General features: G+C 38.0%; 1 protein-coding gene across 2 annotated transcripts in view; it reads left to right on the top strand.

Moving 5' to 3' along the window:
- pex14 (peroxisomal biogenesis factor 14) overlaps positions 1–17,509 on the top strand; it is a 195,791-nt gene that overhangs the window by 47,206 nt on the left and 131,076 nt on the right. Inside the window, exon 1 of one of the 2 annotated variants that reach the window (XM_041206602.1) lies at positions 570–602. The exons of the other annotated variant lie outside the window; for it this stretch is intronic. Within the exon in view, the coding sequence (XP_041062536.1) occupies positions 585–602 (18 nt within the window). The 5' untranslated portion in view covers positions 570–584. Of the gene's footprint in view, positions 1–569; positions 603–17,509 lie in introns of those variants that run through there. 2 annotated transcript variants of the gene reach the window in all.

Genomic DNA, 17,509 nt, shown 5'->3' on the forward strand with positions numbered 1-17,509 from the left:
TGTGATGTCTTAGCTCCGTTACGGTCTTTATACAGCAGGACCAATATCTGACAATATTAACAGATTCAAAATCCACTGGTTCAGTTACATAATCAAAATGAATGAAGGCATTTTAGAAAACAAAGTCCCTGTTTCTGGCCTTCTGCCTGTGAGTTACCACCACTGGACAAGCCTGATCCTACCCCAGTATAGTAATTTATAAAGATACAGTAAGCAGGCACAACCAAAAACCACTGCACAGGCACAACCAAAAACCACTGCAAAGTGCAGAAGTACTGCCTAAACCAGCCACTGTTCCCTAGGGACGTCAAGAAGCCAAGCCGCACAGTTAAACTCACTGCCGCACTACCATGCACCTTGTATATTATGAATGCTCCAATATAATAAGGATATATTGTAAAGCAAGAATATTTGGAATCACAAATGCAAATTAATCTGTTTTAAAATGTGGTTAGTGTAACAGCTTGCACAATAAGTTTGCTGCATCTGGAAACATAGTACAGTGAATGTACTAAGCATTATTCATTTGGTTCAATAGACTTTCGTCACTGATCTCAGCTGATGGCACAGTGCTGAGTAATGAAATGGTGCAGCGCTGGAAGGTACAGTGGTGTGTTTAGTTTCTACTCATTCTGCCCACTTCAGTCTGCACACAGTTTCCATTTTCTATACTGTTGTATTCCAGAATTAAGTAAAATGGTTTAACATATACAGGACTGTTGTGTATTCAAACTTTAGTTGAAGAGTTTTTTTTTATAGCAATGATGGGTCATGAGTGACATTAATTCAGATTGGCAAATTGTGAGAGAAATAATTAGTTCACAATAAACCTGGATAATTGATTGCACAACGTTCAGCACCTTTCGCAACTCCACTTGATTGGCATGCCATTCACCACCTTAAACATTCATCTCTGCACCACTGACACACAGTGGCAACGGTGCGTACCATCCATAAGAAGCCCCGGAGCAACTCATCAAGGGTCCTTCCACTGCATGTTCCAAACCTGTGATCTCTAGCACCTAGAAGGACAAGGGCAGCAGTCGCATGGGAACACCGCTGCCTGCAAGTTCCCCTCCAAATCACTCACCATCCTGACTTGGAAACATATCGCTGTTCCTTCACTGTCACTGGGTCAAAATCCTGGTACTCCCTCCCTAACAGCACTGTGGGTGTACCTACACCACATGGACTGCAGCGGTTCAACAAGGCAGCTCACTACCACCAGCGACGCCCACATCCCATGAATGAATACATTTTTTAAAAAAAATGCAAAACGCAGGATTGTGTCGCAATGGACTTAGATAAAGAGGGGTGAGAGAGTAGGCTTTTGTGGAATGTATTCATTGGCATAGACCTGTTGGGCCAAAAGGACTGTTTCTGTGCTGTAACTACTTTGTAATACTTTGTAATATGAGTAGGAAGATCAGTATTTGAAAACATTTTTTATGTTGCACTCCACATGACAAATGAAATTTGGGAAAATAGGACTCTAGTTGATTAAGAGACTGTGTGTGGAATTGTGAGCCAGAAAATCTTTAAAGTTGGAAGGGAATGGTTTGGATAATTCAAGCTAATTTAGTAAAATATATCCCATCCAGCCCAGTGAACAACCGGGGCAGTTTTTAAAAATATTTATGTTTTTATTGGGTTGGTGACGCCGACTAGAATTGATCTCAAACTCCTGACTTCAGAGTGCTCACGTGTCAAACCTCCTCCAACTCTGAAATACCACCAGGCTTTGTGTGCCATTGTGCAACTGAATCCATTTTGCATCAATGTAAATGTGATAAAGTCATGGAATTCAAAAATCAGTCTAAATGCAGTGCTCAATCACTGAATAAGTGTCAAGAATAACGTAACTGAAGGGGAGCAATCAGTTGAATGGAACTCACTTTGGAATTGGGTCACTAGCTGAAAGTAATCCTTGTCGTATGATATTTGGAGGGACTTGTTGAACTCTTTGCATTGTGTTGATTAGAGTTTATATAATTTATTTGTTTATTATTTATCACTCTTTTATTTAAAAAATATTGAGGCTGGCTAGAGAAATATACTTGCACTTTAATGTTTCAATAGTGTAAAGATTTATTTAACAGGAATAAAAGGGTTTAGACTGAAACCTTTGTAACATCCTGTTCATTATTGCTTTCCACTATAGAGTGTAAGGAAGAATACTACTCCCACAGGACCAATTTAACATTCCGGATTATCAGACTTGGCAGCAAGAAATGATCTCCATCCAAGCTCTAGGGCTAGTACCAGTGGCCTAACACAAAAGCTTCTCTGGATCTATTAGCTATTAAACTATAGGCAGGTTTGCTTCAGATCATTCATTTTTGCATTAATGGATATAAACAGGCTGTTTCAACTGAAGCGACTCAGAGCACTGGGAACCTGTGCAGACTTGGTCAACAGTTGGTTGTCACAATTGGCCATATGACTCGATAAACTGGCAGGTACATATATTACAGAGTTGTAGAATAGTTGGTATTGAAAGAAATAACTGTCTGTGTTCCTAATATGGACAGGCAATGCTGTGTTAATTGGATACACCTGCCAGTGGATGATATGAAGTCCAGATTTTGTTGGAATGTGCAGAAACCCAGCATGGGAACTGTCCCACTGAATCACCACATCTCCAGGGAAAATGTATTCTGTCAAATGTGCTGCCACAATTCTTGAGGTTCCATCTTTGCTTTCTACTTGCCTTTGCTTTTGTATTAAAATTTGCAGATGGTGGGAAAAAAAAGCCCTGAAGAATTTTGTTACCATTGTTGGGTGAGGTCACTAGTTGCCTTTAAGAACTTTACCTCATGCAATTCAAAAGTGAGAGCAAAAGCTCTCAAGTTAATATCTAAGAGACCTTCACCAGTTTCTCTGTGTTAGTAACCACCTTCAATTTAGCATATTATCCATAAGCCTCTCCAAAACCACCCAAAACTTCCCATCTTATTTCCATTCTTGGTGTGCCACCAGCACCTCCTAGACAAGAATGCTGATGTCCTCTTGAGATTTGGTCATTGGCTTTCAAGAGAAACATTTTCTTCTTTACGAATGGCGCCATGACCTTGTGGCGTGAATCACTCCAGCCTCTCTCCTCCTCCTAATGCTGCAGAACAATTTCCAGTTTTAACTGTACTTTGGTATGGTGACTCACTTCCTTTCTGTCAAGTGCTACATCGCAGAGGTTTGTGTGGTTGGAATGCACTACCTAGTTTTATTTTTGCAGTTGGGGCATTCTATTGCCTTTTGAGACGGACACTTGAATATTTAGAAACATTGATGCTTTGTAAATGAAAAAGGATTTAGCAGCTCGTTTGCTAGAATCCAGTGCCTCCTCTCTGCATGCATATCCATAGCTAATGTCCTGATGGGTGGAAATACATTTTTTTTTGCTAAAGATATCGTCAGTCCGTCCTCAAATGATTTGTGTGCAGTACTGTGAAATGTTCATACCAGCTAGCTCAGTGACGAGAAGGTCGAATATTTAATTTTCTGTCAATTAAAATTTTCAATCCATTATATTTGATTCATTAAAAAAGCCACCATTTTATGGCTTGTATGATGTATGTATTTTTTCTAGCAGCTGCTTCTGGCATCTTGAGCTTGACTTTATTGATATACTGTATGTTCAGTGGAAATTTGTGTTTCCTTATGTTTTGGGAATTGTCACAATTGCTGTGAGTTTTATGCGTTTTAAGAATAAACTTGAAAGTATCTTCCCTCTTTACTGATATACTTGTTGATCACAGGTTTGGAATGAGCTTCACTTGTACTCTTGCTGATTTTGGTAAAGAAAATAATCAAATAAATATTGTGCTTGGTTTTAAACCCAGTTTTTCCTCTCAGCTAAATTGAAAAGGATGTTCCTTTTTAAATGCTAATTACTAATTTATAAAATAAACATTAAATATTTAGACAAAAATAAAAATTTGATGACTTTAATATGTTAATAAATTCTACTAAATTTGAAAGTATTTTTAAACCAATTTGTGTTCTCTAGTACTGCATAGAATAATTCTTTGCTTGCCAATTAAAATATGATACCTCTAGAATGGTTGCATAGACATCCAGCAAAAGTCTCAAAATTGATCAGTTATTTTTAAATGCCCTAGATCAGAGTTAACAAAAATCCAGTTGGGTTTGCACTAATATATTTTAGTTGTCAGTATTAATATATGTGATAGGTAAACCATAAAAGCTGTTTGTCACATTTAAACAAATATGAATTCCCTAATGCGTAAAGTTCAAAAGATAACAGAGAATTCTAATATTATGTAATTAATTAATAATTGTCAATAGGGCTGCAGCTGGCAGTAAAATTCTCCTGCCTGTTTTAATGAAATGTGCATATTAATCGCAAGTTTCTTGACTATTCAACAAAACTGTTAGCACCGCAAATGCTGAATATTTTCTCTCCCTTTTTGCTGCCTTGCCCCATATTTCATAACTGCAAAATGTAGGCAATGCTGTAAGTTTTGAAATGTGCCTAAATACTCAAACACAGCTGATCTCTCCAGAAAATTGTGAAATGGTGCCAGGTACTGGCGGGAAAAAAAAATAGACTGTTTGAGTCTCCCAGAGTGAGCAAGAATTGTAATGTGCTAGGACAAATTTATTGTTGTCTGCCATAAGTCTTAAAGCTGTAATGCCAGCTGCTCTGATTGTCCGGGAATTTACTGTGTTCATAATGTAAACTATTTTCTTATAACTCCCCTGATGCAGAGATTTATGAATTTTAAGTGTGAGGCACTAAATTAACTGAAGCAAATGAGGCCTGTCAATCACGGTGATGTCCAGCCCATAATTTATGCCCCCAGTACCACACCCTCTATTTTACTGTTTCGAATCAATGCATCTGGATCTAGTTTCATCTCCAGTAAAAATATAAATGTCTGCTCGAAGAGGAAGTTGCAGAAGCAATGAACAAATTTGTTGATGTTGCAAAATCTGCAGAACTGGCTTATCAAGTATGCTTTTGAGCATGTGAAAGAGTTGGGGGAAAGGTATCATTCATGTACTTGAAAAAATGTTGACTTATTTATGATCTCTACCCAAGAATGGTCTTGACAAACAGGTTTCATTGTGTTCCTTAGAGAGTTTTAAGTCACTCAACTATGGTAAATGGGAAATAAATATTATTGTTAGTCTTATGCCTCTTGCTTTTTGGCACTCCCGTTCATAGCGCAGTTACAAAAATCCAAGGTTTAGGTGCAGTCAATTACTGCTGACTAAAATTGACAGAGACGCATATGAAAGAAATTAATCCAATTATTTTGCTAGAAAATCTTTTAAAAGCTGTGTCATTCCAGTTAGTGAAAGAAAAATAGCTTTTTTCCTTATCCCCACATGACTGTTCTAAAAGCAAATTGATATTTCCTAGCAGAATTGAAGCTTATTCAGTATTAATCTGTCTCAGTGATGACTGTATGAGCCAATATAAACCTCAGCAATGCATAGTGCGCTCAGTTTCTGCAGTATTGAATTAATGACCTGTTTGCCAGAAAAATGTTATTCACTAATTAAGAGTATTCACTTAATAGGAAATTCACAATAGAGCCTTAGCACTATCTGGGATTATTCTACCCCTTATAGCTCTTTAATGAGCTTGTGTATCAGAGACTTCCCCTACCTGCACATTTACAGATTTTATCCTCTTGTTCTCAACCCTGCCCCCCCCACCACCCCACCACTTCTCCAGTCACATCTGCACCATGTGTAAAACAAATTGAATGTTATTGATCATTTACGAGTTTGCAGGTAAGCTGATAAAGCACGATTTGAAATTGCTAATTTAAATCTTGTGCACTTTAATTTTAAACCTTTTTTAATATTGAATTTTTTTCCACTCAAGGCCAAAGCATTCAAATGAAAATGCTTAGTGTTGTCATCTTATTTTTTGTGTGGAGGGAGGGTCGAATTAATCAATGGATCTGACACTGGATCACTAATTTATTTTACTGTGCTACACTATCTGAATGAGTTGTTGAATCTGAAAACACATCTTCCCTGTGGTGCACCATGGTTCACAAAGCAACAACTTAATTCTTGGAGAGGTAAAATAGTGTAGTCATGCTAGCTGCTTCTGGGGTAAAGATCTAACTGCAGTTAGGAACAGAACGTGTGGAGCAATACCTATAATAGGAATTTCCCATTGGAATGGTAATGGCACTAATTTAGAGCACAATAAAATCGAGGCCGCTCTTGTAGGTTCCTGCTTAATGTTTACTATCTTTTTAAAAGCCTTATTGGCAGTGTGAATTTGGTATAGCTCTTCGACTCAAAGCAGGGTACACTGAGGGTGCATTTACACTGCAAAGTTTAGTGTTAGTGGAATACAATTTCAGCAACTCACTGATGCCAAATTGACAATGTAAATTCAGAATTACTGCCTGGGCAGATTCTGAAGCAAAGTGAAATTCACGGAGGGGGAAAGCATTGCAGCTTTTCATTGTTAAACTTATAAGTTTTCAGGGGATCCTTTGGTCAATTTTTAAAAATGCCTGACCTTGATCTGAACGTTGAGAGAGGGGCTATTCCGCCTTATCCTGCTCACCAACCATTTATATTTCTCAGCTCTCCTAACCAGGACCATTGAAGTGTCAGACAGGTACCAGACGAGCTGAATCAACAAGGTTCTGTAGTGCAGGAGATTTGAATGCACTCTGAAAGTGAATTACTGCTCCAGCTTTAGTGTTGCAACCAAGTGCACTGCAATTATAAACATAGATTTGCTAGACAATAACCAAGGTCCATCTAGATTGCCTTCTACCATCCTGGTTGCCACATGATACACTGGCTCATCATGATAATCATATTTATCAATTAATTTACAACAGACCCAGACATGAGGTGGAAAGCTTTGGGAACCATAGGTCTAAATTTGTGTGTAAGCAGGTAATTTCAGAGTCTGCTACACTAGAGATAGCTCCAAATAAAGCTTGAGGATGGGAGAAGTGTTGGGGATTTCACTTGGACCACAAATCCCTGAATGCTGTGTTCATGTGGTCTTCTACAGTTTGGGCTCAGAGGTGTAGACTAAACCAAGGGATTGCTTAAAACTGCGGGCAAGTAAAAAAAAAATGATAACTTGCAGGGAGAATAATTTGTAGAATTATAAATTTTATTAACTGTCCTGTGTATCATTATATATGTTGTGGGAATAATGCATGGGCTGCAAGCCATTTAAACCCAGGAAGGAAGATTAGCTTTAGGAGGAGCCAGTATGAGTGAGCTTTCTAAATATGGGGTGATCTTGGAAGCTGTTTGTTCTCCTTCCTACCTAGTCAGTAAATGGTAAAATCAATCTTTCAAAGAGAACCATTTTATGTGGCAACAGCTGGGTTCTCCCCACATGGTTATTTCTGTTGGCTGGGAACTGCCCCTTTTGGTGATCTTTGGTGTTTATAGTCTTCATGAGTCTTCTCCCTCTTTTCTAACCACATCAACTTCTACTCTATTCTCCCTTATCTTTATCTAACTTGCCCTTAAATACATTTATTCGTCTCAACTACACCATGTGGTTGTGAGTTCCATATTTTGACTACTCACTGATTAAATAAGTTTCTCCTGAATTCCCCATTAGATTTGTTTAGTGACTATCTTATATTTATGGACCCTAATTCTGGTCTCACATGCAAGTAGAAACATCTTTTCCATTTCTTTCCTATCAAACCCTTCCATAGCCTTAGAGACCTCTATTAGGTCACTCCTTTATTAGAGAAAGGAGGCCAGCTTGCAAGTGTGACTTCTCTGTTCTGGTATCATTCTTGTACATCTTTATTGTTTCTTCTCCATTGCCTCTGTGCCCTTGTTACAATATGGAGTCCAGAGCTGTTCACAATACTCTCAAGTGTGATCTAATCAATGTAAAGTTTAACGTAACTTCTCCGTTTTTCAACTCTGTGCCTCATCAAACACATGAGACTTTCATCCCATCAGTCTGGTTTGGATTTGAGTCCAGCTCCCAGAAGTGACACATCCCCAAGCATTTTGATTTTAAATCACCAAAATATATTGGAGGCAGCAAACATCTTGCTTTGTTCTTGGAAATTGCACAGCGCATGCAAGGCTGCACTTATTGCCCATCTCTGCTTGTCCAGAGAAGGTGGTGTTGGGTTTTCATGAATTACCACAGCCCTGTGGTGTTGATGCTTCCATAATTACAATGAAATACTGCGGCATTGACCCAGCTGCAAAGCAGGACCAGTGAGGCTTTCCCTCAACTTTGCTGCTTCTTCTTCTCTGGTAGAGTTCGAAGAAGAGAAACATGATGTTGAAGCAACTGAGTGAGATGCTGCAATGCATCTAGTAGATTGTACACATTTCAGCCATGATTCACCTGTGATTTAGGGGGCAGATATTGAGACCTGTGCCAGGATCACCCATCAAGCATTTAATTAGCAGTTTTAAAAATGTGTTTGGGTGTACCATGTGGGCACTTTTCAGGCCCGGTTTGATACCCATGTGTGGCCAAATTACACAGATTCTGGTAATCTTGCACTGCTTCTTTCTGGATTCAGATCAGGGCCTAATGCCAGAATAAACCACAACTTTTGCAACTGTGTGAAGCAGAATGGTTAAAGATGAAGTGAGGATAGCGCTTATAACTTGGGTTATAGAACATAGTACAGAAAACTGGGAAAGGCTCTGTGTGATTATTGAGGTCCAGACTTTGACTGGCTTACTTGTGGTGAAAGCAGGGAGTTTGCAGAAATGCCAAAGCTAAAAATTGAGAAAGTATTTGGAATAAGCAATGTGGAAATACTTTTGGGATTGTAGAGAGTTGTATGTTCCCTGCCCACATCAATTGTGGGTAGATTTCTTTACATGGATCAATTGGAGCATTTCCACTCTCATGAAAGCCCTTTCAAAAAAAAATATTCTTGTGTGTGACACTGGCAAGGCCCCATACATTACCCATACTAGTTGCCTCCTTGAACCTCGTCGTGATTGTTATACAAGTGAGTGGCTTGATGAGCCACTTAAGAGGGCGGTAAGAGTCAACTGCATGTTGTGAGACTGGAGTTATGTGATCCACTTAAAGATCTGCATCCCAGTTCAGTCATTGCAATAATATTATCTCCTGGCAAAATGTGGTGTCTGGATGAGAACACTGCTGTGGGAAATTAATAAAGTGAAAAATAAAAATAATAAAGATATTTACTACTTTCAAAATAGTGGCAACATTAGTGTTCTTCCACAGGATGTCACTGTTTAGTACCTTAAGAAAATTGCTATTATATCAGTGTTGACAAATTCTTTAGAGCAAATGCATGCAAATTTGGAAAATTAAACTGCAAAAAATTTCACAATTTGCGCAGGATTTTTCTTTTGTTGTGGTGGTTCTATTGGTGAGGTAGGCTGTGTTTTTAAATCAGCAATATGTAGGTAATCTGATTTTGTGGAGAATTGGATATATTTGCATAATATTAAGAGTGCCCATTTTAAGGGTATGCCAATAACAATACTACTTTTGACCCGAAAATGTGGAGGAAATGCCAGACTCCTGTCACCAAGGTTTCTTGTGAGTAAGGAATAAATTAAGAGATAAGAACTCATTAAGACAGGATGCATAAACAATAAATTAAGTTGAAGTATACATTTGAAAGAGAAAATAGTTATATATTTTGGTGAGTTTGTATATGTGAAAATACTCTTGAACAAAAAAATAGTTACTTGGCTGTTTTGGGATTTTAAGCCACACTATTCCACACTTGATAATCCAAGAAAAGCGAGCTCAAGATATTTAAAGGCAAATAAACCCAAACCTTCCTGATGACCTGTTTTGAGACAGCATCCCACCAATATTTGAGTTGCACTGGTTCATTATGAGATTTTGAATTCTTGTCTTGCTATCTCATGGAGCAAAGGGCATTGAAGGTTTTCCATTATTTTAAAAGTTTTCATTTTATAAACTGAGCCTGCAAAACAAGTTACCTTTGTAAATAAGCTATGTAATGGGTTTGCCATTTCATACATGAAATTGAATTTAGTGGGAAAAGGTCTTCGCTCTGATGTTAGCCCAGTATAGTTTGGATATTTTGAGAACAGGAACATCTGCTGGAAGCATGCTTTCTTTGTGTTCATTTTTTAAAAAACAAACTAATTGAGAAACAGCTGGTGGCGACTATAATATCTATGTATATTCTCTCACTGGCTGCTCTCATTTGAACACTAAAACGTAGAGAAGACCAGCACAATGTTCTCACTTCACTGAACTGTTAAACCCTGAGACCATTCTTTCTTTTGTATGAGGATTACAGTACTTTCTGTCTGCCAAATGGTTTAAAGCTGGACTGAATTCAACATTTGCTACTGCTAGGCTGAATTCTATTTGACTTTAGTTTCCCTACATTCTGCTGAAGTTTTGCAAGTGTAAAGCTTGATCACTGAGTACCTTTATCGTTACAACATGCAGGATACTGCATACTACTTTAATTGATTGGCCAATATTGTGTGCCCTGCTTTCAGCGTACCTTCAGATTATGTATCTGGTTGCATCATTTTAAGAATTAAATTTTTACCAATTGAAGAACATGCAACTTGGTTGTGTATATTTTTGTCTTAATATAGTGGACTTTCCATGTTGTTGCTAATGAGAGTTTGAACCATGTGCCCCGTGTCTTATAAGCATCAGTGCTAGCACTCCCAACTTTTGAGCCAGGTTGTAGTTCAAACTCCACAGCAGATGCTTGAGCATATCATCAGACTGAAGGTTCAATGAAGTAATAATGGAATACTACATTACAGAGAATATATGGCACACGAGCAGGCCATTCAACCTAACCAGTGCATGCAGGCATTTATGCTCCACTTGACCCTCCTCCCATTCTCCTTCTTCTAATTCTATCAGCATAATCTTCTATCCCCTTGTTCCTCATAAGCTTGTCTAGCCTCCCCTTAAATGCATCTGTACTGTTCACTTGAACTACTCCCTGTGCTAGTGAGTCCTATATTTTTTATTGCTCTGGGTAGAGATGTTTCTTTGGAATTCCCAATTTTATTTCTTTTTTATTTATTTTTTCACAGGATGTGGGCATTGCAGGCAAGGCCAGCATTTGTTGCCCATCCCTAATTTCCCTTGAGAAGATGGTGGTGAGCTGCCTTCTCGAACCACTGCAATCCATGTGGTGCATTATTGTGACTGTCTTATATTGATGGCCTCCAGCTTCACTCTTCCCCAAAAGCAGAGAGCCACTCTCTTTGTATCCACTCTATTAAAACCCTTTCATCACTTTAAGAACCTCTATTAGGTCATCCCTCAGTCTTCTCTCCACAAGAGAAAAGGAATTCACGCTTTTCTGTTATTATTCTTGTAAGTCTTTATTGCACCTTCTCCAATTCTCCAATGTGCTCCCTCATGCCTCCACCTTGCCTGATGTTTCTTTTTCTCCTATATGCTCGCTCACATCTTCTTCCATCCCTCATTACTGCTCACCCTTTCCTTTCTGAAGTCACTCTCTGGTTGTCTTCTCACTCTTAACACCTCAATCCCTTGTTTTCCCCCTTTTGCCACCTTCTCCTTCACATGCACCATATCCTGATGAACCTGCTCTATTTCGCTCCAGCACATTTGCCCCATGTATTTTTAGACATACCTGCCCCCCACAATTCCCTGCTCCCAGCCTGCGTTAGAAGCTTTGTTGGTTTCCCAGCACCAATAAACCAGTGATGATCATAAAACAAACTTGGCAAAGCCTTCCAGCCTTTTCTAAGCAACTAATTGTTGGACTTGTCAACTATTGTTATCCCACCAAAGCAGAAAGCACAAATATTCAAAGTGCATTCCTACATTTTCCTGCAGGCAATTATGTGTTTGGATAAAATACAGCATCACAATTTGACAGATAGTGGGGAAAATCCATTTTCCACTTCTGGGCTTAATACAATCCAAAATTTGGAATAATCTTCCTTTTCCAACACCAACATCAAAGAGGTTTAGCAAGGGTATCAGTCCTCCACAAGGTGATAATGGAGTAGCACCACATAGTTGCCTGTGCTTAACTTATACTTTCATGTATTTTATGCAAACATTTTGAATTGATACAACACCTTGGATGCTGGTAGTGAAATACTTCTCCTAAATTTGTCCCTCAGTTAATCCCAAAAACAGATTAATGGTCATTTATCTCATCTGCTCTTTAAGGGACTTTGCTCTGCACTCATTGGGTACTATACTTGGCAAAAAACTAAATAGCTACACTTAAGTAGTAAATAATTCCTCTGAAGTACTTGGAATGCCATAAAGACTTGAAATACTTTATTCTCGTCTGTCTGCCTTTCTTTCTGTACCAGACAGTATCACTGCGTGGAACATTGGTCCTGTAGGCACAAGTTCAGGTACAGAGTTAACCAGTGCTTGCTGAACCAGGGCTGCTGGCACATGCATTAAACATTGAGAAATCCTAGAGTTCATGTGAGGTAGCTGACCTTGTTACAGATGACTCTGAATGCTGCAGTTCTGGCACCTAATTTACAAGGATAATGTTTGTGTTCCAGATATCATCTTGTTTGTAAAGCTGTTTTGGTTCAATAATGCTGACTGAGGAAATTCACAGTGGCTTGAATATTGCAACTGAATATACTAAGTTATTGATGACAATTCAAAGTTTGTAGTTTACAAAGAAATACTCTTGCTATTAAATGATATCATGTGGAGTTTCAATAAATAAACAGCTGAAACGATTATGCAGCTGTTATAACGTCACAAGAATGGTATGCATTGAGCTGACCAAGGCCTGGAGGTCTTGGGGATCAAGAGCAGATGAACTGGGAGACTGCATAGTAGAGTTGAAAAATAATGAGGATGAAGTGATGGAACAGAAGTGAACAAGTTCACTGATGTGTCCAATGCAAAGGTGTTTTCCTCATTTGGAAACAGTGGAAGTGAGTAGGATCCTTATGTGGATCATATTTTAAAGCATGGAAATGGCAAATGCTCTCCTATTTCTGTGCTCTCTGACTAGTCTGTCAGTCATAGCATACTTTAAAGCAATGTGGAGACTCCTAATAGATTTCTTTTGACCTTTTGCTGTTGGGACTATATTTCAGTACGTGAAAGAGATGATACCGAGGCCTCAAATGAGCCACCATTTTGGTCACAATGCACACCCAGGTTGGCTTGAGGTACAGTCTACAAATTCTCATGTAGCCGTCTATGGTTTTAAGTAAGTTACAAGACATCATAGGTTAGCAGCAATAAATAGATTTATTTTTGCAGTATAGTTTGAAAATACAACCTTTTGGAGACAAATACCATCCGATAATGCTCTTGATTTTAGCTGGGTACTTAGATGGGTACTTAGAAATTCTCAGAAGTGGCATAAGGGTTTCGCCCTCAACCCAATCCACATAAAAGTTTTTTTTTTAAAAAGTTTTTTCTTTTCGTGTGTTGTTTTAAGAGAACCAATACATTAGTTGGGCATTGTAGCTTTAAGTACATCCTGATTTTAAATCATTTCACGAAGTTATTGCTGCCTCGACTCTCTAGAGTCAATATAGCAATAATCTGTGGCCACGAGTGCCCACAAATGGAATTTTGCATGAGCTGCATTTCCTTTTGGAATGAACAGTGGTGATTTATTTTTTAAGTGTATTATGCCAGTGTTGTACTTCCAGTACAGAGTGAATTGAATCTTGACTGTTAACAGTGTTTTGAAAAGGGTTCATGAACATGTTAATTAAACATACAGTATTCTTTTTGCAAACCTTTCTAGGGTGTATTTAAGAATCTGTGTTTCCAATTATTTCACAATGAAATATTCTTTCAATATTTGTAGTATTGCACATTGAAACCTTATGAGTATTTAAAAGAGTAGATACAGACTTCATTAAAAGTCAGCATTTCCATTGAAAATTAAAAGTTGCTTCTGTATATTTAAATGTCTTTTTTGACCCAGTTATTTTTAATTTTGCTGTGAATGAAAACCAGACTTGTGCCAAGATTTGTTATGGCGCTTTGTACTTTATTCTAATTGTATTAATTTAAAAAGCATCATATTTTAACCAAGCTTTGCCTGTTTTCCTTATTCATTTCTTTCTGACATTGAACATACTCAGAACAACTTAGAAATCTATTCAATGTGCTAAATATCGACTGTTGAAATTTCTGTGATCCCATCAATCTTGACTGCTTTTGAACTTCTCAATCTTTTCTAACATTTTTCACATGAAGTTATTTATGTTTCCCTGCTTGGATTTCCCCTACGCCTTATGTTTAGGTACATGCCTAATGTTAAACTAATACTTATGAAACCACCATACTTCCATTGCTGCATTAATAGTCTACCTCATTATTTAACTAGAATGCATGCTCTACCATCGTCAGAATATACAGTGTATCTTGTTTTGAAAGTCCTGAGACTTTGAATTAGAATACTATCTATTGCTGAAACAAAAATCTGTGTAAATTGAAAATACATGGGAGTATTTCAGATAGGTTGTGCTTATTTACTTAATGGTTTTATAAAATTTATGAAAGCAATCAAAACTTTATCTTCAATTTCTTAGCCGAAATTGTGCTGAATGTCCAAGTTAATTTGTCTATAAAATTCCTTGTGTAGCACCTTTGGAGTGCAAATCCCCTGGGGAAACCCCTGTATACATTTTCTGAAACCCTGTGTCTTGTTTTAAATTTAGTTTCGGAACAATTACTGCATTTGTTCTGAAGGGGGATTTTTTCCACTTGTTACAAAAAATTTGAACTAAATATATTTCCCATGTAGTTCTGCTGCCTCTGTAATTTAACAATTATTTGCTGTCGCTTGTGAATTTCAGCCTACCTGATATTGCTAGCAACACTGTTGACATTTTGTTTTGCAATTATAAGACAGCTTTTGAGTAAAAACCTGTTTTATGAGGGCACGTGGAATATCAGCGATAGAAAGTAATTGTAACCAATGATATCTGGATATTTTAAAATTGATGTGAAAAAGCAGGCTAGCCAAATTCAGCTGCCTCTGAATAATAATGGACCTGTCTCATAGTGCACTTTGTGTTTTCTGCTTTTTGATAGCAACAGAAGGATGTGCAGCACAGCAGTTTGGTGCACCAGTATACTATGACAAGGAGCGCCAGGATATGCTTAACCACACAGTTTACTCGCAAGACTGGGAATGTAGGTCTAGCATTCGTCTCCCAGAGTCATTTATATAGGCCTGACCTCCCTATGTCTGGAAGAATTGTGTGCATGGAAGGGGTGGAGGGAGGGTGCGCTGCAGAGAACTCAAAATAGGGAGGAAATAATCTCTTTTAAAAAATTAGAACTTTTATTCATCATTAATATAATTTATTTATTATTGCAATGTTTTCTTTTATCTGTTGCTGTTTTGTGACCGTATTTGTAACAATTCTGTGCAGGCGAGGGGGAAAAGTATAAGATTTTAAGCCATGTTGTTTTTACAAGTAATGACTACAAAATGCTCCCAATGCAAATAGGGGAATATTACTGTTTTACTCATGATAATCTTAGATTATTAGTTTCCGTTCTTCTGTAATTTCAATCTGCTCATAAAGTTTGTAATAATATTTGAACTGCAGTGCTCTCCAGTGTAAAAACATGTTCTACTCACACTGCTCTTGAGTTGCTTCATGATGTCAGTTCTACTGAAATGTTAACCTGTCCTTGCCTGAAGCTGGCTGACTGTCCCACTGTATATTTCCAGCACTTTCCATTTTGTTTCTGTATCAGAGTCTGAGAGAGCCTGTAGGAATATTGGGGTGGATCTAATGGGCCATAATCTGCTGTGGCAGTGTGTCTAATGATCTAATGTTGCTAGACACGCCTTTGAAAGTTTAGGTTTTTTAATTTTTTGCATGGTAAGTTGCTGAAAGTAGGAGCTAATAATGTTGCAATGAGGAAAACGGGAAGCCTGGCACCAGGGAACAAAGGATTGGATTGAGAGAGAAAAAAGAAGCAAAGGAAAAGTAAAAACAAATCGTGCTTAAACTTTTCAAAATATCCATTAATCATTAAAAGCTGAATAAAGTGAGCCTCTATATTTGTAATAGTTAATTTTCAATGTCAGAGAGGCAGTAATGACACTGAGCGCACAAATAGAGGAAGCTAACGGCTAATCCAACTGAACAAGATAATAACCAAATCTGTGCAGAGCGTAAATGGCTCCAATTCAGCTTCTTGTGTCATTTCAGACTAACTCTAACTCTGTGGTGAGTTTAGTTTGTACCAACTGCACAAGTACAGCAACGTCATGCTGTTCAATCCATACGAACTGGAAGCCAGACAACAAGATGGAATGTTCGCAAAGCTAACAGCAGAACAATGCATCTTGGACAGCAACTTTAGATTTCCATGTGTGACTACGCACCTGCACTCACCTGAGGTTGCTGGAGTATGTGCACATATCTGTCGAGAATTCGTAACTTTGCCATTAGTTTGACAGTATTATGGGCCCTAGGGAAAGAATTTCATTATATGCTAGGCAAACAGCTAAGTAGTTAGAAAAATTAGGTGGCAGTTTAACTTTTTAGACTGCCAAGAACTTCAGGCAAACAATAATCTCTCTAGGCTGACATGTTTTCGACTTGTGCACACTGCTGCTAAGAAAACAACAATGCAGTAATTAAACTGCCCAAATATGAGTAATAACTTTACTGCTGCAGGATTAACCCTAAACACATATGAACGCAATTTCAAATAAAATTAAAACTATCTTCATTCTTTCTGGCCCTTTTTCCAATCTATCCTCTATACTATTTAAAAGAAAATGTTTATAAGCTCTTCAAATGGATGACATCGGTTAGAGAAATTGGTCAGGATTTGCATTTCTGATCACTATGCAGCTACCTCTGCTGGAATAGCAATGGGTAGGCATCTGTTGAAAGCAGGATCAGGCTCAAAGGTGATGCTCCCCCCACCCACCCACCACTCCACCCCATATAGTTGGAAAGCTTGCTAACACTCATACACAAACAAAGGAAAAAATTAGACTTGCATTCACATCACCTCAGGACTTCGTGAAGTGTTTTACACCCAATGAAGCATTTTTGAAGTGTTGTCACTGTTATGTAGGAAACACCTGTTCAGTAATATATCAGGTGTCTGCTGAGGAGACTATAAATATATCCTGGAAACATCTTCCGGGGAGAAGTGGTTCCAATCAATAGGTGCTCTAATCTATTTTCAAAATCCACTTCCCATTTTTATGAAAACATTAATTTACCTCTCTTTACTTCTGCTTTCCTCCTCTCACCATAAATATGTCCACTTGATTGTCACAAAACTGGCTCTGGAGTCCAGCTTTTAGTCCAGTTTAATGGCACAGAATGAAGATTAATCTGGAAGTAGCTGAAGATAGGAGTAAGCTCATGGGAGATCCAAGTAAAGGCATGTAAACTTGCCTGCCTTACAGTAAGTGTTAACACTTTGAAATGTTGTAGCTTATGTTTTTTTTTAACCTATTGTAGCATGGATCTCCTGTAACTTGTGCATAGTGTTTGTTGTGACTAGCATCAGTGACTTGGCTACTGCTGCCAGAGTTGACTT

This window comes from Carcharodon carcharias, chromosome 15 (assembly GCF_017639515.1).
Source record: "Carcharodon carcharias isolate sCarCar2 chromosome 15, sCarCar2.pri, whole genome shotgun sequence".
Classification (NCBI taxonomy): domain Eukaryota; kingdom Metazoa; phylum Chordata; class Chondrichthyes; order Lamniformes; family Lamnidae; genus Carcharodon; species Carcharodon carcharias.